The following is a 21,505-nucleotide window of genomic DNA, read 5'->3' as shown; positions in this document are numbered from 1 at the left end:
TAATTTGGTGGATCATTGGGCTATTATAAGTGAAAACGGCATATTTATTTTTGCTAGGTTTATCCGGTTTGAGGTTAGTGGACAGTTTGTTTTTTATCTTATATATCAGACGGTTTATCATTTCAATTTTGTATCCATTGGTTACTGCAAGGTTTCTTATGTAATTCAATTCAGTTCTCAAATTTTTGGGAGATAAGGGGATTCTTAAGGCTCGATATATTAGATTATATGAGATTAATGACTTGTAACATAGTGGCTGACCAGGCAAAACACCTAAAGAACAAATTTCTTAATATTAAGACAAAAATTTGTAAATTGAGTAAGGACATAACATTTTTTTAAAATTGCCTGAAATTGAAATTGATCCCAAAATTCTTAAGATCGACACAAAGGAAGAATTTAAATAGTAAAACCGCACATAGGGTACAAAACAAGGTAAACGACATTTGGTTGAGGAATGAAATTAAAATATGATACCAAAAGAAGGCCCATTTCAATCTTCAATTATATAAAGTACACTTATTAGTATCCCAAGAATTGGTCCCATTGTAATGGAAGTCATTCCAGCAGTATGTAAAGGACAAACTAACGTGACTAATGGACATAAAACAGACAACACTTGACAAAAAACTTATGCTACTAGAAACAAACCATACTCAACCCCCCAGGCCAAAAATAAATAAACAGAATATAAATCTAATGCATAACTTCACACCAACAGTAATAAATTTGACGAACACACAGTTTTCGATGAAGAGATAGAACTTTTACACAAAGGTCCTAAACATAATTGGCCTAATAAAAATAAGGAGGTCGATATTATAAATACCATAGCCGAAATAGAGAGTAACATTTCCAAATTACCTTGTGATGTACAAAATGATTTAAAAACTGATATAAAGAAGAAACTTCCAAAGTTAGCCGAAAACCTGAACAACAATTTTGACCCAGACCAACAAAAATTAATACAGAACATGAAAACAAAAATAGATAAGAACAATATCATTGTAACCAAGGCTGATAAAGGAGGCTCAATAGTTCTGTTAGATAAACATGCTTATATCCAAAAAACAGAAGATTTTCTTAATGATAATAATTATACAATAGTAAACAAAGACCCAATAGTAACAATACAACGAAACTTAAAATCATTATTTAAAAAATCAACATTTCTTTTTAATGAGCAAGAACAACAAAATCTCATTAACATGAATCCTAGCCTCCCTACAGCTAAAGCCCTCCCCAAAATTCATAAGAAGGATGTCCCTCTATGTCCAATTATAAACTGTCGTAACAGCCCAACCTACAAAATTTCTAAATATATCCATAACTTTCTCAAACTTTAACAACAAGCATCCATTAAAATATTCTATTGATTTTTGCGAAACCCTAAACAAATTTAACTTACAGTCCCATCATATAATGTGCTCTTTCGATATAGTCGACATGTATTCAAATATTCCGATTAAAGACACCACTAATATTATTTACAATAATATCAGTAAACACAGTAATCTCAGTAAAATGGAGATCGAAGAATTTATGACTATACTAAAATTTACATTGGATAATAATTATTTCACCTTTAATGGTAAAATCTACAAACAGAATGGATTGGCGATGGGAGATCCCATTTCAGGTATCCTAGCCGATATCTACATGGATACGATAGAACACACGAAAATTAAAACCTACATAAAAGGAATTACTTTATGGTTGAGGTTTGTGGATGACACATTTGTCATAATTGACAAGAATACCACCAATAGTAATGATATATTGGACGAATTAAACAAGATTAACCCCAATGTAAAATTTACGAAAGAGGATGAAGATGAAAACTCTTTAAACTTTTTGGATATAAAAGTTAAACGATCTAATAACTCCTTCGAATACCAAATTCACAGAAAACCTATACACTCGTCAATTACAATAAATAATTCTTCGCTACATCCTGGAACACAAAAACAGACATCTTTTTACAGCCTAATATATCGAGCCTTAAGAATCCCCTTATCTCCCAAAAATTTGAGAACTGAATTGAATTACATAAGAAACCTTGCAGTAACCAATGGATACAAAATTGAAATGATAAACCGTCTGATATATAAGATAAAAAACAAACTGTCCACTAACCTCAAACCGGATAAACCTAGCAAAAATAAATATGCCGTTTTCACTTATAATAGCCCAATGATCCACCAAATTACCAATAATTTCAACAAACATAATGTAAACATAGCTTACAGAACAACCAATACTACGCAGAACATATTTTTTAATTATAATAAAATAAATAATAATAATAACAGCAAATATCAGAATTCAGGAGTTTATAGGTTGACTTGTTCACAATATGGTTATTCATACGTTGGTCAAACTGGGCGAAGTTTTATTACAAGGTATTTGGAACATTTCAATGCCGAAAAACATAACAAATATTCTGCTATGAGTACACACATGAAGGAAACAGGCCACCATTTTACCACAATAGAAAAAGATCTAACAATAATAAAGAATACTAACAAGGGAAAACTGCTGAACAAATTTGAAAATATCTATATTTATTTGGACAAAACGTTTAATAAGGATTATAACCTTAATGACGACACGGAAATTAAAGAGTCTTTTGTACACATTAATACCTAAGTTGTTGAAAACAGTTATCCCAAATCAAAAGAGAATCCCGCATATTTTAAAAATTACCAATACAACAACTCCAAACACGCCCCAGATACCATACCTATAATTCCCCCTCCGAATAATCCCCCTCCCATATCGACACCAGTATGTACCAATCCGCCCAGTTCTTCCTTCCCTAAACTCGTCCCCCTCCCTCCGCCACACCCATACAATACACGTAGTAGAAACGCCAGTCAGATTACCGCTAGCAACAGAACAAGTTAGACGCTCTACGGCATTCGAGTAAGTACGCATTTTTACGTAACCCATAACCGTATACAACCACAACTATTATTTTTGTACATACACTTTAAATGCATTTTTTCTATTTTTCTTTACAGTCTATCCAACATTCTAATCATTGAAAATTTACACAACAGAAGGGATACTACAATTATATTGATAAATATCTTCAATCCAGTGCATTGTCGTGAATTTACGACGTGTATTTTTAATTCAACGTATTCTTATTCGACTGGTTACATAACCAATTTAACTCAAGAAGAATTACCATGATCATCCCTGACCTAATCTTCTACTACATGATTAATTAGAGCCCTTGTTTTGTATATATTTTATTCTTCGAATTTCTACTTGCTGATGAATACAGCTTAATATGGACCTTCACCAAATGTTTAAAAAAAAAAAAGGGATCCATTTCAATTTCAGACGAATGCCGTTTGACAATCTTCCTACGAACATTAACATATATATTTTTAGATTAGATTATAAGATTGACCTACAATTGTTTTAACTTATGCTTATAAGATTTACTTATAACTTTTTAATAATGGTATCAAAAACAACTTTTAATGTCACATTTTATTCCAATCTTATATGATTGATTATTGTAAGACAGTCTTAAATGTAACTATTATTTTTAAAGTTGTTCATAGTGCTGATGATGCCTGTTAAGAAGGGCGAAACATGTTCACGATTTTTCAATTATTTATAATCATTTAACCACAATAGTGGTAATTGTAAGTATTGACTAGGTTGACATTAAACAAATATTTTTTAAAATTATATGTGTTCAGTTTCTATTACGAGCATTAAGGTTCGATAATATTAATGATCGTAATGAAAGAAAATCGGTTGAAAAAATGGCACCTATCAGGGACATTTTCGAGGGATCTGTTATTCGGTGCAAAAATAATTACTCCCTTAGGGAGTATGTAACAATCGATGAGATGCTTGAGGCATTCCAGGGTAAATGTTCCTTTCAACAATTTATTCCCAACAAGCCCGGAAATATGGATGAAAAATCTTCAGTCTAGCAGATACACGTATTACATGGAGGTATATACAAGAAAAGAGAATCCTGGACCTTTCCAACTGAACAACAGGGCAAAGAACATTGTTGAACGTTTCATCATGGCAATTTCAAACAGTGGACGGAATATTACTACCGATAATTGGTACACTTCCGTTCCCTTTGCAGAAATTCTCTTGAAGGACCATAGATTAAATTTAGTGGGAACAATTCGAAAAAAAACAAGTCATAAATTCCTCAGTTATTCAAGGAAGTGAAAGGGAAACCTGTGATAAGCAGTATTGTTGGATTCAAAGATTATTTGGTGCTGGTTTCATACATTCCTATAAAGAACAAAGTTGTGTTGCTTTTATCCACCATGTACGAAACAGACAAAATCAATGCTGACTGAGGTGATGCTCACAAACCTGAAATTCTCACATTCTACAACCTAACCAAAGGAGGTATGAAATGAAATGGCGTATGGCTTTTAGTGCCGGGAGTGTCCGAGGACATGTTCGGCTCGCCAAATGCAGGTCTTTTTTTATTTGACTCCCGTAGGCGACCTGCGCGTCATGATGAGGATGAAATGATGAAGACAACACATACACCCAGCCCCCATGCCAGTGAAATTAACCAATGATGGTTAAAATTCCCGACCCTAACGGGAATCGAACCCGGGACCCCTGTGGCCAAAGGCCAGCACGCTAACCATTTAGCCATGGAGCCGGACACCAAAGGGCGTGTTGATGTAGTTGATCAACTGAAACAATTGCACAATGTTGCAAGAAGGAGCAATCGATGGAGCCTCACTTTATTTTACACTCTACTGAATATTGCAGGCATCAATGCCAACATCATTTTGAAAAGCAACATGGAGCTAGATACCAGAAGGAAGTTCTTGTAAGATCTATCCATGTAACTATGCAGGGACTTTTTAGAGATCCGCCTGACGATAAAGAGCATTTGTGGCGATGTTCGAGTAAGGACCAGGGAACTCCTTGGGAAGGAACCAGATGTGAATACCTGAAGACAGAAGCTCCAGGTTCCAGGGCAGTGCACCTTCTGTAACCGCAAAAAAAAAAATTAAAAACGCAGACCACCTGCGGCCAGTGTGGAGCATTTGTCTGGCGAGAGCACACTGTTTGATTCTGTGTTTCATGTGCTAGACTCAGGGAAAGCTCCAGTGGTGCAGATGATACAGAATTAGGGTACGTTTATGCTGCAGCCTGGCTGCTGGCACATCGCCAAGCCTCGCTGCTCGATGTTAGGCAATGATGAAACAAACCAATGGATCTCAATCGGTGCTTTTACCCTGGAGCCCGGCTCATAGCTGCGCTTGATGGCTCCTATCCTCGCCACATCCATGGTCTCAAACACGTTTGATTTTCGAGCCTGGCTCATCGCCAGCTATCCTGTAACTTGGACTGCGATCGGTTATTTCAAGGTCACCCGCTCTCCCACTCTTCCTCTCTTCCCACTCTATACACACGTTCAGTGATCACTTGCTCACTTGCTATCTAAACCTGTCTTCGAACGCAATGCAATTCGGAACCAGCGGCATGCCCAAGAGGTTCATATGGGATAAAAGGAGTGACGAGATGACGAACGGCCAGTAGACCTTTTTCTACGTTTTATGAGGGAGAGTGGCTAATTTTATTATGTTTAAAAGTGAAGTTTCTATTTGTGTTTTAATTGGTTTATTGTTAACTACTATTTTTACTCTATTGGGCGAGTTGGCCGTGCCATTAGGGGCGTGTAGCTGTGAGCTTTCATCCTGGAGACAGTGGGTTCGAACCCCACTGTCGGCGGCCCTGAAGATGGTTTTCCGTGGTTTCCCATTTTCACACCCGGAAAATGCTCGGGCCCCTCCTATCCCATCATCACCATAAGACCTATCTGTGTCAGTGCAACGTAAAACAAATAGAAAAAACTAATTTTTACTATTGACTATGTGTTTATCTTTGCGTATTTTTAATTTGAATTAAATATATTATTTTACTTCTATGTCAGTGCCTTATTCAGTTTCATTACGTTTTACTCTTTTTAATTTTAGAGGCAAATAAGACATTGCGAATTAGATCCACTACTTATTTTAAATTCATAATAATCTTCCTCATCATTATCATTTTTCTAATCCTAGTCAGTGGGTTAATTATAATTTTTAATCTATTTCGTCTCATCTCGTACTATCAGGGGCCGATGACTTGGTCCACTTTAAACAACAAGCATAATCATCATCATCAAACTATGGAATGACGTGGCAAAAGAATGCGGAACGATTACGTTAACTTTGTTCTTTTATTCTTATCATTTAGGGGACCTCTATCATTACAAGCGGGTGATTTATATGAAGTACCTCATTTTTCGTGGAAAGTTCGGCAGTTATTTTTTCAAACTGTAAACATATTTTGTTTAGGAGACCTAACTAAAGTCAAAATGAGATACTTCATAATGCCTTATTTTACATTATTCAAAGGTATGCTGTTAAATTACGAAATGAAGCATTAGTAGCTTCATTCTTCAATCAACTCCCGCAGTAGAAATGCACTGAAAAATCCAGGCGAAGCATTTCACACTTTTTATTTCACATTCATTACACCAAATTATTGTAAGATACACTCGCCAACCGAACTGCAACTCACTTGTTAAAAAATATCTGAATTTATTCCGCACTTCAAAAGCTTCAGCTGGAGCTGTGTTGTTTCTCCTCGACGGGGTAGCTCTTGGAAGTACGTCTTCGTTGTCTAAGTGTTCATACCTTCTATATCTATAATCAAACTATGCAAAATACAAACCGCCTGAACTATTAGTTCCTCTGTTTTGAATTTTCGACTACAGCTGAGAGCTGCCAGCAGCGTGCCCACGGGGCTGCTGCAGGGTAAAAGCTCCATGGCGAGCAGCGTGGCTATAGTCAGCAGCGAGATGTTAGGGCAAGCATCCATGTGACAGCAGCGAAGCTGCAGCATAAATGTACCCTTAAGCAATCCTGCAGAGAGTGCAGTGGCAGAGTGAACATGTAATATATGTAATGGTGAATAAAAATTCACGCCCAAAAGTGAATATTGCTAAATGTCTCGATAATCAGTCTGTAATATATATGTTTCAAAAGTAGGGTTTTATGTTTATAATGTGTGTGTTAATGTGCTGAATTTACTGTTAAGTAAATTGCTGACTTTTCAAAATAATTAACATGAAAGATGATGTGTAAGTTTGTATTTGTATTTTATTCAATATTAAGAGCAAAGTAAACAAACAATTAGCCGTGATGGAAACAAACATGCTCCGATGGACTTCTGGCTTGACACTTCATCATGTCCACAAAAATGAAAATGAGGGAAAGCCTTCTCCACTGGTATGGGCATGTACTTTGAGCTGCTGAAACAATAGTTGCAAAGACTGGATTGACATTGTTAATTGATGGGAAAAGGCCAGTAGGGCAACCGAGACAGCACTGCCTTGACACTATACATGAAGATCTAATAATTGCACATCTTCATCCTGACATGGGACACAATTGTGTAAAGGGGCAACAGAGAGCCAAAAAAGCAGACCTCACTAGTATGTGGGACAAATTCAGGATTTTCTTTCAGTTTTTCGAAACATGAATTATAACACTTAAAACAATATAACATCCCTGTAAAATAATAAGTGTATTCGACAGAGAAATATCACTTTTTTCTTAATTAGAATCATATGGATCAATAACATGTCTCAAAACTGCTCCAAAATATTTTCTGTCATGTTTATCATTAATCACTCCTGTGTATACGGTATACTAGGGATGGGATATGAGAGTGCATGTCTCGAGAATTGCAAGAACTTCTCAATACTTTTCTCACAAAAGCACAATTCATGAGATTCTCGGGAACATAACCACGCTTCTTACGTCACGGTTATGTGGCACACTGAGAACAGGCTTTGACATTTTGCTCAATGGGACAACAGGCTGTCATGAACGGAAGTTTGGCCTTTTATTCGAAGGGAATAATACATGCTAATCATTCTCTTTGAATTCACGAACAAGCTAGAAGAAGGTCTGCAACACCACACATGAAGAAAAATCCGTCATTTTATTGAGCCTAATCATCTGACTGGTGTGAATGCAACTGGCGTGAATGGAATAAGTACTTTTAATGTACATTGATGGGCATGGGAATATTTCACAGATGGGATGTCCCAGAAAATAAACTACAATGTTGTTTTTGCAAATATGCTGTTATATGCTAAGTTAAATGTAAAGTTAAAAAATGATTTGTATTTTTCCTTCTTTTCTTTTCTAGCTAAGTAGCTATAATTGTATATATTAAGTTTGTATAAAAGATAAAGTACATCACAGGCTGCTTAAAGGGAAGAGCAACAGACAACTTTATTCAATGAAAAACAATAAGTTTGTTTGTTGTGCCAATAATTAGTACACAAGTGCAAGAAACACTCTGGCAGAGAATGATTTAGTATTGCATTATTGCTTTTAATTATAACACACACCTCAGATGGATTTTAAAAATGGAAATGGAATTGACAAGTCTCTGGCTACAGTTGCACAGTATGATGGTAATGCTGATGTTCATGCAAGTGTTAGATCGGAGAACAAAACCAGATATGGAACAATAAATATTTTAAGAATGAATGGGAAGGAAAATGAATTGACTGACCTAATGGAGAGATGAAAACGCGACATCCTGGGATTAAGTGAAGTAAAATGGAAAGGGAAAGGAACGAAGAAACTAAGAAAGGGGTACACCTTGTACTGGATGGGTAACAGTAGAGAGAAAAATTGAGTGGGATTTATAGTGAATCAGAATGTTGAACCAACAGCTGAAGTTCAGTATATAAATGAAAGAATTATAATAATGCACATACATGTAAACAAGAAACTACTGAAGATAGTATAGGTGTATGCTTCACAGACAGGATGTAGCGTGTAAGAAAAATAAGATTTCCTCAATGAACTGGAAACGCATATTGTTGGAGATGGGATCATGATACTGGGAGATCTGAATGCTCATGTGGGAACTGATAGAATGGGATACGAGAATGTTCTGGGCCCACATGGGTATGGGGATAGAAATGAAGATGGAGAGAAACTGTTTGACTTTTGTATCAGAAATAACCTGATAATAAAGAATACATGGTTTATGAAGAGGAATAGCCATAAGATCTGCCGATATAGTTGGGATAGACAGTATAGAATACTCATCGATTTTATAACAACAGACCAAGAATGGGGAAGATACTTCATGAATACGAAGATAATTCCCAGTGAAAGTTTCTAAGGTGATCACAGATTATTAATTGTGGAATTGAAACAAGTAAAAAATCCCTAAAATTGTACTGAAGAAGAAACCAAAGATCAGGATTTGGGAATTAAAGGACGAGGATAAAAGAATGGCATTCTAAGATTGTATAAAAAGGAAGTTGCCTAACACAGAAATACAAAGTGGAGAAGAAGAGTGGGACAATTTAACCCATTCGCCTCACATTTAAATACCATAGGAGTTCACTAAGAAATCACATTTTAATACCGCTCTACGGCCATTGTCATCACACTATTATTTAGAAAATCATACAAAATCAACCAGTAAATATTCCTTTCTGAAAATTTGCATGCATGATAAATTAATAAACTTACCAATGCCGCTATTTTAGTACGTCTGCTGGGTGTGGTACACCTCAAAACATTCTTCTAAGTGAAGAGCTACGCCACAGTTTTTGCACTGCCAGCAACTTTCGCTTCTTTTATCCCGGCTGTAGCACACAACACACCTTCTTGTGACTTTTGATTTCTTCTCTGTAGGGGGAATACACATGGGAAAGTGGACTCATGATTTAGCTTGTAATCTGGTTGGGGTGGTGCTCGCTGAAGGTCGACCTTGAACTGAGTACTCCGGCAAGTGAACAGTCTCTAGTAGCTGCTGCGCAATACTAGTTCGGAAGTCCATGTAGCTCTTCTTTCTGTTAGCAACGATCTTGTGATACACAGTGAAGGAATTGAAAATACACATATCTAGGAGGTAAAAGAATATTTTCCTATACCCTTTCACTGTGCGCCGCATGACGGGGAACAGAGCTGTAACCTGATCCTGAAGGTCAACACCACCCATCCCCTTCTGATATTCAAGGCTACACTTGGGCTTTATCACCTCTTCCCTCAGGGTTTGTCCTCTCTTTCGTCTGAGTTTGCCTGTCCCTGTCATGTCAGCTGATTTGTGTTTAGTGGTGAAAAAACAAACATCCTTGTTATCTTTCCACTTCACACACAACATACTGTTGGCAGCCCACGTCTCATACTCTCCACGTTTTAGTTTCGTCTTACTGATATCGTGAGGCATGTCTTTTCGGTTCTGTCTAACAGTTCCAATTACATTTATCTGCTTGTCGTGTAGCCTTTTGAATAAATCTGGGGAAGAATACCAGTTATCTAAAAACAATGTATGTCCTCGGCCTAACAACGTTTGTACTTGCTGGCAGACTTGGATCCATTACATCATCACCTACATACAGTTTGAAAGACAGACAGTAGCCAGAACTTGATTCACAAATTTTGTAAATTTTTATTCCAAACCTAGAACGTTTAGTCCTATTACACTGGACATATGAAAGGCGGCCTCTGAATTTCATTAGACTTTCATCTAGAGCAATGTCCTGTAAAGGAAAATATAATTCTGAAAATTTGGAGCAGAAATGTTGTATTATAGGCCTAATCTATCTTAGTTTGTCACTACTACTGATTTGTTCATCGTCAACAAAATGTAAAAATCGTGAAATTATAATAAATCTTCCCCTGCTCATGGTTTCACGAAAAAATGGAGTGTTTAGACACCTGTTTTTACTCCAGTATAACTGTATTCTTGATTTTCGACTTGTGACATTAGTATAACCAACGCAAAATATGCCCTAATTTCATCGGGTGTAGTCTCAAACCATTTGTCATCGTCTTTCAACTTTTTTCTGTCAGGATTGCTCAACTGTTTTGCTGCATATGAATTTGTCTCGACAGATATTTTGTCAAACAAAGGGTTTATTCACAAAAAAACTGAGAGTTCAGATAGTGGCTGCGTTTCAAACTTTTTTCAGTAAGTTTTCACTAACCCCACTGTATTCACTAAACTTATGTACAACAGGTTTATTGTCACTTCTTGTCCAGTTCCAGTCAGTCAAGTTAGTCTGTGTCGAGGTACGAGCTCGTTTCGAAAGACTCGGCACACCGTCGTTATTTGCATCACTTTCCGTGTCATCAGAACTATTATACGCATCGCTAGTACTCGAACTATGGACTTCAGAGTCTATTTCGTCTTCACAAACATCACTGGCTTCAATATCACTCTCTAAAACACTATCTATTAGCTTCCGTATTCCTTCCTCATCAGCACATCTGCTTGACGCCATGATCGCAACTGACAAGAGCGATATTATATGAAAAAAGATTATCTTATCTCTCGTTCTGGAAGTGTGTGAGAACCTGGTGAAAAGGAAAAAACCGAAGCCACATGTGTAAACTTCAGCTCAGAATGCATACAAGTGGCGTCTGTGGGTTAGTAACTGAACTACATGGATTGATGTACAGTTGTGCATCGCCGCAAGCAGAGCTCGTCATTTGATTCATATGCCACGAGTAACTATGACGAGCTAGGGTTGTCAAATGATGCGATTGGGTTAAGACAGACATTTGTGGAAGCAACAATTGAGGTATGTGGGGGAAAACAAAAGAAAGGTTAGGGGAAAGGAGACATGGTGGTGGACAGACAAAATAAAAATTTTTGAAAATAAAAATAGAAATAAAGGAACAAGGTGAAGAAAGAAATGGATAAGTAAAAGCAAAAGACATATCAGAGGGATGAGAATAAGATAGAAAGGTTACATGTAGAATACAAAAGATTGAAACTATAAGTAAAGAGGAGTATCAAGGAAGAAAAAGAGAAATGTTGGGGAGAGTTTACGAACAAAATTGAGATAGTCGAGGAAATCAGAAACTATTATACAGAGTAATAAAATCGAAAAGAATAAAGCGAGAAAAAATGATGGCATTAGAGAGAGAATACTGATCCATAGTACATGACTAAAAGGGTCTTCAGAAGGTGATAGCAAAATATTTTGAAAAACTTTATAATGAGGATGACTGCTCGGAGGAAGAAGGAGATAAGAAAATGGAAATAAGAGATGGAGAAAGAGAAGAGAACGCGATAACATGGTTGGAACTTGAAAAGGAAGTGAAAGCAATGACCAAACGTAAAGCAAATGGAAAATACGAATTCAATACTGATATAATTAAGGCAGCAGGAAACAGTCGACTACAGTGGCTATACCGAGCCCTCAATGTCATATGGAAGGATGAAAGGATACCTGAAGAATGGCAACAAGGAAGCATTGTACCATTGTTCAAAACAGGAAATAGGAAAAAATGTGAAAATTATAGAGGTATAACCCTATTATCACATGGGCTAAAAATAATGGAGAAAGTCATAGACAAAAGACTGAGGGATATAATAGAAACACAGAGGAAGAACAATATGGCTTTAGACCAAATAGTTCAACAATAGACTTGATATTTACAGTGCGAATGATAATGGAAAAACATCTGGAAAGGAACAAGGAAATCATATTTGTATTTTTGGATTTGGAAAAGCTTATGATACAGTTAAGAGAAAACATGTATGGGAATGCCTACGGAAAAGGAATGTACCAAAATCATTAATTAACAAGATAAAAATGTTGTATTGTGAGAGTAAAAGCAGTGTACAAGTGGGGAGTGGTGACTCTGAAAACATTTTATACAAAAAGAAGTTCTCGTCGCCATAAGACCTATCTGTGTCGGTGCGACGTAAAGCCCCTAGCAAAAAAAAAAAAAAAGAAGTTCTCAAGCGAGGAAGTGCACTGTCACCATTGTTGTTTATTATATTGATGGATGTAATCATAAAACGTGTAAACAGAGTATCAGTAGTGAGGAAGTGAATGCATTGGTATTTGTAGACGATGTAGTGATTTGGAGAAAGAGAGAAAAGGAAGTACAAAGGAGACTGGACATTTGGAATGAAAATCTGAAGGAGTTTGGAATGGTAATTACTAAAAAGAAAACTAGTCATGCACTGTGGAAAAGAAAAAAGGAGAAGCCAAGTGAACACAGACAGAGAATGGTTAGAGAATGTAGAACAATTTACATATCTGGGTAGAATTATTAATGGAAGTAATGAAATCAACCCTGAAATTAATAACAGACTAAGTAAAGGTACTACATTTTATCATCAAGTCAGAGAGCTTTTATGGAATGACAAAGTACCCCAGAGAACGAAATTCACATTCTATAAACAGTATTTCATACCAATTGTAAAATACGGACTAGAAACGCTGGTAACTAATAAGAGACAAGATAGTAAGATCCAAGCAGTAGAAATGAAATTTTTAAGAACATCGGTTAAAAAGGCAAAAAGAGATAGAATTCACAATATTAAAATCAGAGAACAACTAAATATAGAACCGTTAGTACAGAACATACAGAAAACAAGACTGAGATGGTTCGGACATGTAAGAAGAACGGGAAAGGAACGGGTAGCAAGAAGGGAATTAGAAAGAGAAGTTAAGGGAAAGAGACCAGTTGGAAGACCGAGAAGGTGGATGGATCAGATTTGGAAGGACATTAGGGAAGCTGGATTGGATGTGGTGGAAGTAATGGAGCAGGAAAGGTGGAAGGACAGAAAGGAGTGGAGGGGGCTTGTTAACCACACCTGAGTGACTGGAGTGGGACACTGATGATGATGATGATTATGATGATGATACTGATTATTATTATTATTATTATTATTATTATTATTATTATTATTATTATTATTATTATTATTATTATTATTATTATTATTATCTTTCATATTTTCAAGACAACGTGCTAATGTAAGTTAATGTTACTTTCATTACATCTTGTATTTAGAATTTTATTAACAATCTAACAAGTTTGTTTAACTCTAGTAGTCACTTACATAATACCACAAGAGTTCAATGACAGCAAGATTACGTCGCCTGATTCTTTAAGCGAACATAATTGTATGATTCAATGTTAATGTTACCCACTGTATAGGTACGTGTATAAATCGGTAAAATGTATTATTTACAATAAATGGGGGATAGTGGGTGTCTGTTCAGACAAGTGCAGAGGAGACATCTGATTCGGTGACTTCTGCACCAGAAAAACATACCAAGCGATTCTCATTACATATGTACTAGACATACTTCATAATAAAATATTAAATCCTTAAAAATAGTGTTTCGATATTCCATGGCCGATTGCCTACCTAATCCTCTATGAGGGTTTGAAATGAACGGTTTGATTCGATTTTATACCCTCCATGACCATGTTCCATGGCAGATCAACAAAAAATGTGGTCATTTAAAATAACTCGAATGCTGCGCTTCGAGCAAGAAGTTCTACACTGACATTTCATTGTAATTTGCAAACGTGCTCAAGAGCGTACAGCACTATTCACTTTCTCTTGAGACGCTTTACGAGATTCGAGATTTTAGCTATTGGTCTCGAGTGAGAGAAATTCCTATCTCTAATGTATACACACACATATTGTTGTGTAAGAGTCCTACAATTATTTTTGAAAAATACTGTTATTTCTTTGTTGTGGCTATATGAAGCCTATGGATCGTTCTGTACAGATCGTGTAAAAAAACAAACCAATAGAATTAAGTTCAAAATCAAAATCTTTATGAGAAAAATATAATGTTTTGTACTAATCAATATAAATATCATCAAATTGAATGAAACATTTTTAATCCAGAGTCGACAAATTTGACCATTTTCGGTCCTTAGTCCTTCACTAAGTTCATATAATTAAATGGTTTGGTCCGCTCTGTCAATATATTATCAATATTATGAATTTGTAATTGGCATTTTTTTTCATTTTCAACCATTTTTTAGACTATCTCTCCCTACTTCATTAATGCTGAGGGCAAATGAACAGCAAGCAGCTCAATGTGCTCCAAGGAGGCAATTGATTTACTAGTAAAAATGGAAGTGAAATTCAGTCTACTTCCATCATCTTTACTAATGGAAATCCGTATTGAAGATTATTAAACATGCGTACGTACATACATCTTCATTACAGACTTCTATGTCTTTCAGCGTTCAGTCTGTAAGCCTCTTAATTTACTAAATGTCTCCACAATCTTCTATTTGTAACTAGCTCTGTGGACTCACTTCTTCTTATTATTATTCTTCTTCTTCACGGGGCCTCTAAATATTAGTTCCTAATTAGTCGACTTCTAAGATCTTTTGCTAACATGTTTTTCCTCAATTTCCACCTGGATATACCCGCTCCCTTCACAAAGCTGCAGATTGTTCTTATCAGGTCTTCTTGGACCGGGCAAGTTGGCCGTGCGGTTAAGGATGCGCAGTTGTGAGCTCGCATCCAGGAGATAGTGGGTTTGAATCCCACTGTCGGCAGCCCTGAAGATGGTTTTCGGTGGTTTCCCATTTTCACACCAGGCAAATGCCATGGCCACTTCCTTCCCATTCCTAGGCCTTTCCTGTCCCATCGTCACCATAAGACCTATCTGTGTCGATGTAGATGTTGATTCCCATAGGGTAAAATATTTGTCCCGAATGAGTAAATTTATAATACCAATATAATGGTCCATTATTGGACATTATAAATTTTCCAGCTAACTCATTCTTGATTGCCTGCGTTTCGCCCTCGTGTGCTAAGTTAGGCTCGTCAGTTGGGTGGTGTGCTAAGTCCCAACTGACGAGCCTAACTTAGCACACGAGGGCGAAACGCAGGCAATCAAGAATGAGTTAGCTGGAAAATTTATAATGTCCAATAACGGACCATTATATTGGTATTATCTGTGTCGATGCGACGTAAAGAAAAAAAAAAAAAGTCTTCTTGGATTTTTTCTCTCTCTTCACCTGGTAGTCCTAGAGTGGAGAGTCTGATTCTACCCAGCGCCTCACATTCAAAAAGTACGTGTTCAGCTGATTCCTCAGCTTCATTGCATTTCCTACATATATTGTCTCTTATTTCTCCAATTCTATGTAGGTGTTTTTTCAGATGGCAGTGTCCTGTCAACAAACCTACTACCCATCTTATATTTTCTCTGCTGAGTTTCAACGGTTCTTTAGTACGCTTCATGTTTGGTCCTTTTATCAGTTCCTTTGCAAGCCTGCATCCTGGAGTATTTTTCCAGTTCTCCATTTGTTTCTTTTGTACCCATTTTCCCATGTAGTGTCAGGCTTGTCCATAGGAAATCCTGCATACAGGTTCTGGGCCTACAAAATATGTTTCTGCCCCTTTCCTGGCCAGTTTATCTGCCTTTTCATTTCCTTCTACACCTGCATGCCCTGGTACCCATATTATTTTGAGTTGTACTTTGAGAGCTTCAGGAGAAGTGAATGGCAATACCAGACAATTCTGGATATTATCCGGACTGGTTCTAGTGCCTTAATGGCCGCTTGGCTGTCCGTGAAAATATTCTTTTTTTGTGGACTCATTTAATTACATACCTCTTATATTTAAATCATTAGAAACCGAGTCTAACCAACATCGTCTTTGTCTCCCTTTACTTCCCTTAACCACCATGACCAAGGCCATTATTCTCCTAAAGGTAACTTATCCTCCTCCATTTACCTTACATGACTCCACTATCAAAGCTGGTTTGTACGTACAGCTTCATTGATCGAGTTCATTTCCAACTTAACCTCTATCGCCTCATTCTGGGTACCCTCCTGCCATTGCTCCCACCTGGTTTCACCACCAATCCTTCCTGTTACTTTCATGTCTGTTACTTCTAACTTATGAATATCCTGAGCCCACCCAGCTTTCACTCGCGTAAATTAAAGGTAGTCTGAAGACAGACTCGTGTAAAGATAGTTTCATTTGGGAGCTGACAAATACTGTTGGTTGCAACTGCAAGCTCACTACATTAGCTTTGCTGCACCTTGATTCAATCTCACTTACTATACTAACATCCTGGAAGAAAACACAACCTAAATAAATCATCCATGTAAACTATGACCAATGAAGGTGAGTAAAGCTTTGTCTAACCCCTCTAAATACCTTGAACCAAGAACTCATTCTACCACCAATTCTCACTGCAGTGAGAACACTTGTCTTCTGTGTTTGAGATTTAAGAATTAAATGCTGGACAGTCAGTAAAGTATTTAAATGTGAAAGACCTGTGAGAGTAGATTAAGTACACAATAAACAACACCTTTTTAGAGTGAAGTTTGACCTCTCCAACAGTAATGATGGAATGTCGAACTCCTAGCATCACAATTACTCACCCGTAATTTGTGTACAAAATACTTCATAAATCCAATGAATTCCTTGAATTGGCCACCACAGAGAAAATCATGCCGAATGTCACTGCGAGAGTAATAGTGATGCACGAAGTATGTCCCATCCACTACTAAAACAGGTTTCTTCCCAGTCTGGTACCTATAATGCTCTGCCAGAGGACCAAGATGTACAAGACGGCACATCCCTTCATTCATCTTGCTCTCCACAAAAGTTTCAAACTGTTGAATACCCATGGCCTCTGTTCTTTCTTCTTTTCAGAATCACTGACCTATGTAAAGAAGAAGAAAGTTGTTAAAAGGAGACTGACAGTAAGAAAAAGGAAGCAACAGTAAAAAAAAGGAATGGTGTTTATAAGAGATATTTTTATAGCGAGCCACTACTCTTGGATAGTTCACACAAATATCCAAACACTATGAGGTAATTATGATATTTATATGGTTTTCACAGAATATTCTTATTTTCCAGTATTGAAAAATATTAGGGGGAGTAATCCAGCTCAGCTCTGTGTGGATTCCAAAGTTTGGTAAATGGGAAGGGCAATGTAAGCTAGCCCCAATGAAGGCACTGAGGCCCAGTAGGTGTCTGTGGTAAATACTGAGAAATGCTCAAGTCAATAGGCTTACCTACTCACATAACAAGCAAATCCTACCTTTTAGGGGGACGAGTATGGGTGGGTATCGGCCGCCTTAAAACAGAACAATTTTGGCTAACCTGAACAGAAAGAACCTAGTTTCGAGTCCTACAGAAATAACTGGATGGCTATGTACTAAGCCTGTGCTGGGTGAAGGAAACCAGTTGGTCAGGAAGAGCAGAACCGATGATATCAGAGAGGACATATAGGCGTTGTGGATATGTAACTGGAGGAGGTGTGTTGTGGACATGAAAGACTGGGCAATAGCTGTAGGAGAGGCCAGGGTCCTTCATGTACTGCAACACCAGGCCATACATACATACATACATACATACATACATACATACATACATACATACATACATACATACATACATACATACATACATAGTCCACATTCACCAGAATTTCACGCCCCTGTGGTAGTTACATTTTAAATTTTGTCACAGACCTAAGTATAATGTGAGGTCCATGTTCATAAAGCCGTCTACCGCCCATTTTCAATCAGTCAGTTCAACTAACATGTTGCACACAAGCAGTTGTACATTATGGGAGCACCATTTGTCACCTCTCTTTTTCAATGCCCAGTCCAATGGATATATAGTTATTTGGTGGACACAATGCACTGTCTAGGAGTGATAGTTCCAGTAAAGCTGAGAGAAACATTAATAAATTAAGGATTGCATCAACATTTTCTTTTGAATTTCCTAATCGCTGATTTTCGACCACCCATCGATGGCACAGATTTCATTCATTTTTGAAATCTTCTTGTCAATATGAAGATGAGAGGAGTCATTGACTCAACATCATTAACAGCAAGTTCAAAACTCTATTCAAGGTCTTATGATATCAAATCAGTCGAAGTTAAGCTTCCCAGAACAATAGCATACCAACAATCCCAACGATCTTCTTATAACATACTCCTCACATTAAGACTGAAGAAGCAAGTAAATGGCTGCATGGTTTGGGTCATGTAGCTATCAGCTTGCTTTCAGGAGATGGTGGGTTCGAACTTCACTGTCGACAGCCCTGAAGATGGTTTTCTGTGGTTTCCTATTTTCACACCAGGTAAATGCTGGGGCTGTACCTTAACACTCCAGTGGTCGTGTGAATCACAATAGTGACAGCTTATAAATCTCACAATAGTGATCCAGTCGTTCAGTTTTTTTGCTCCTGTTTTTTGGTATGACTGTTGACCTTGAGCATATGTGTACCCTCCTTGCGCCACACCCGCTCTCTGAAACGCAGTAGTCTGCTAACCTTAACTGACGATTGTTGCGTTATAAAGCAATTTATTCTTGTGGATCACACCTGTGATGCGTGCGACCACTAGCATGACTTGTTTTGACTATAGTTAAAATTCCCGACCCTGCCAGGAATCGAACCTGGGACCCCTGTGGCCAAAAGCCAGCACGCTAACCATTTAGCCATGGAGCCGGACAATGTCACCAGTGAAGAACAGATTCAAACAGACAATTGCCATCCAGAAGATCATGTCCACAGTATTCTGGGGCAGAGAAGGTGTTTTGCTCATTGAATTCTTACTTTGGACTGCAATAATCAATAAAGATGGCTACTGTGTGACACAATAAAATCTGCATCTTGTGATTCAGAACAAAAGGCATGGAATGCTTTCCCGTGGAACCATCTTACTTCATGACAACGCCAAGCCACACACAGCCAATCAAACCCAGACCTCACAACATTTCGTTGGGAAAAATGGCAGCAACCTCCTACAGCAGGGCCTCTCAGGGTGCATGCGCTTGGTGCATGCACTGTGCATGGTGCAAAAGACAACTTGGTTGACCAGAGTGCAGACCCCCACTCCTCGATTTGGAGCAATAGTGCTGTCTCTCTCTTTTCCCACGCCTGTCTCGCTCGCTCCCAGTCTCCCTCTTCTTCACTTGCTCCGTAGCTCCCCAAATCTGAGCCGAGCTTAGTCGAGTAGCCCCGAGATGAAGCGTTGGTCCGAGCCAAGCCGAGCGGGAGCGATGCACAGTGCACGGAGCTCTTGCGCCTCAATTTGCATGCGTGAGATTTTGGGCGTTTGAGAGGCCCTGTCCTACAGTCCTGATTTGGTGGTAAGTCATTTCTATCTTTTCCTTCACCTGAAGAAGTTCCTTTGTCACAAGCATTTTAATGATGATCATCTCATAGAAAGAGTACAGACCTGGCTTTCATCATAAGCAGTAGCTTCCTATGATGAAGACACACAAACATTGGTGCCCTGCTATGACAAGTACCTTAATGATGGTAGTAACTATGGAGAAGTATTTCAAGTCGTGTAGAATCCGAAGAAAATGTTTTCAAAATAATGTTGTGTTTCTTTTAAAAAAAATAGTATTTTAAAACTTGCCTCATATCTTTAGTTCTATGAGTTATTAAGAAAGAGTGGAAAGAAGACTAGATATTAATCTGTCTTGGTCAACAGTGAGGGAAATCTCATTTTAAGAGCACAAAGTCTGGAATTAGAATATATGAAAACACATGTCAAAAGATTTAAGAATGGAGTGACCTCAAAGCTCTTGCTGATTCTCGATGGATGGAAGTGTAGAGCTATTTGAATACAGTCACACTCCTCGGACCAACCTCTAAATTCTTACTGAATTGTTTTTCCTACTATGCTTTGCAGAACTTAAAAAATACATTTTGAATTGAATACCTGTCTCAACTGAAGACTGAAATGGTGAGGGCAATACACTTTGAAGTGTAATGTAATCAGGCTCATACGGTGTGTACATTCCAGAAGATAGACCACACAGAAAAATACACTTATGATTAAAGTACTGTATGTCAAATGAAGTTGAACTTAATATATTTTGCAGTGTCCCCTGTATTCTATACTACTGCGTGTAACTTTTTTATAACACAAATAATATTTAATGCTTAATACAAGAAAAGAATTGTGTGTCAATAGAATTTCTTTTTTTGTGTGTGTGTGGGATAATATATGGTACCTTCCCTGCAAACCATGTGACCTTGCCGCGGTGGGGAGGCTTATGTGTCCCAATGAAGCAGATAGCCGAGCCGCAGGTGCAACCATATCGGATGGGTATCTGTGGTAGCAGCCTTTCGGAAGTTGCAAGGGTGGCAGTCTAGATGATTGACTGATATGGCCTTGTAATAATACTCAACATGGCTTAGCTGTGTTGATACTGCTACATGGCTGAAAGCAACAGGAAACTACAGCCGTACCTAACTCCCGAAGACATGCAGCTCTCTCTGTATGAATGATGTACTTCCTCCCGGGTAAAATATTCCGGAGGTAAACTAGTCCCCCATTCGGATCTCCGGGTGGGGACTACAAGATCATCAGGAAGATAGATACCGACATTCTGCGAGTCGGAGCATGGAATGTTAGTTTAAATCGTTGTGGTAGGTTAGAGAATCTGAAAAGGCAGATGGATAGACATGTGACCTTGCCGCGGTGGGGAGGCTTATGTGTCCCAATGAAGCAGATAGCCGAGCCGCAGGTGCAACCATATCGGATGGGTATCTGTGGTAGCAGCCTTTCGGAAGTTGCAAGGGTGGCAGTCTAGATGATTGAACAAACAGGGGAACTGCAGGAGTTGGTTTAATAATGAATAAGAAAATAGGACAGCGGGTAAGCTACTATGACCAGCATAGTGAAAGAATTATTGTCGT

General features: G+C 37.8%; 1 protein-coding gene across 8 annotated transcripts in view; it reads right to left on the bottom strand.

Annotated features, from left to right (window-relative positions):
• Positions 1–21,505, bottom strand: part of LOC136858517 (uncharacterized) — a 207,712-nt gene that overhangs the window by 143,411 nt on the left and 42,796 nt on the right. For 5 of the 8 annotated variants that reach the window (XM_067138114.2, XM_067138117.2, XM_068225580.1 and 2 more), the window contains one exon: positions 17,214–17,497. The exons of 1 other annotated variant lie outside the window; for it this stretch is intronic. In XM_067138114.2, the coding sequence (XP_066994215.2) occupies positions 17,214–17,462 (249 nt within the window). In that variant the 5' untranslated portion in view covers positions 17,463–17,497. Of the gene's footprint in view, positions 1–17,213; positions 17,498–21,505 lie in introns of those variants that run through there. 2 more of the 8 variants (XM_067138119.2, XM_067138118.2) reach the window with 2 other exon arrangements.

The sequence above is a fragment of the Anabrus simplex genome, chromosome 1 (genome assembly GCF_040414725.1).
Source record: "Anabrus simplex isolate iqAnaSimp1 chromosome 1, ASM4041472v1, whole genome shotgun sequence".
NCBI lineage: Eukaryota > Metazoa > Arthropoda > Insecta > Orthoptera > Tettigoniidae > Anabrus > Anabrus simplex.
Note: the sequence above shows the minus strand (reverse complement) of the source record. Positions and strands in the feature narration are given on the sequence as shown.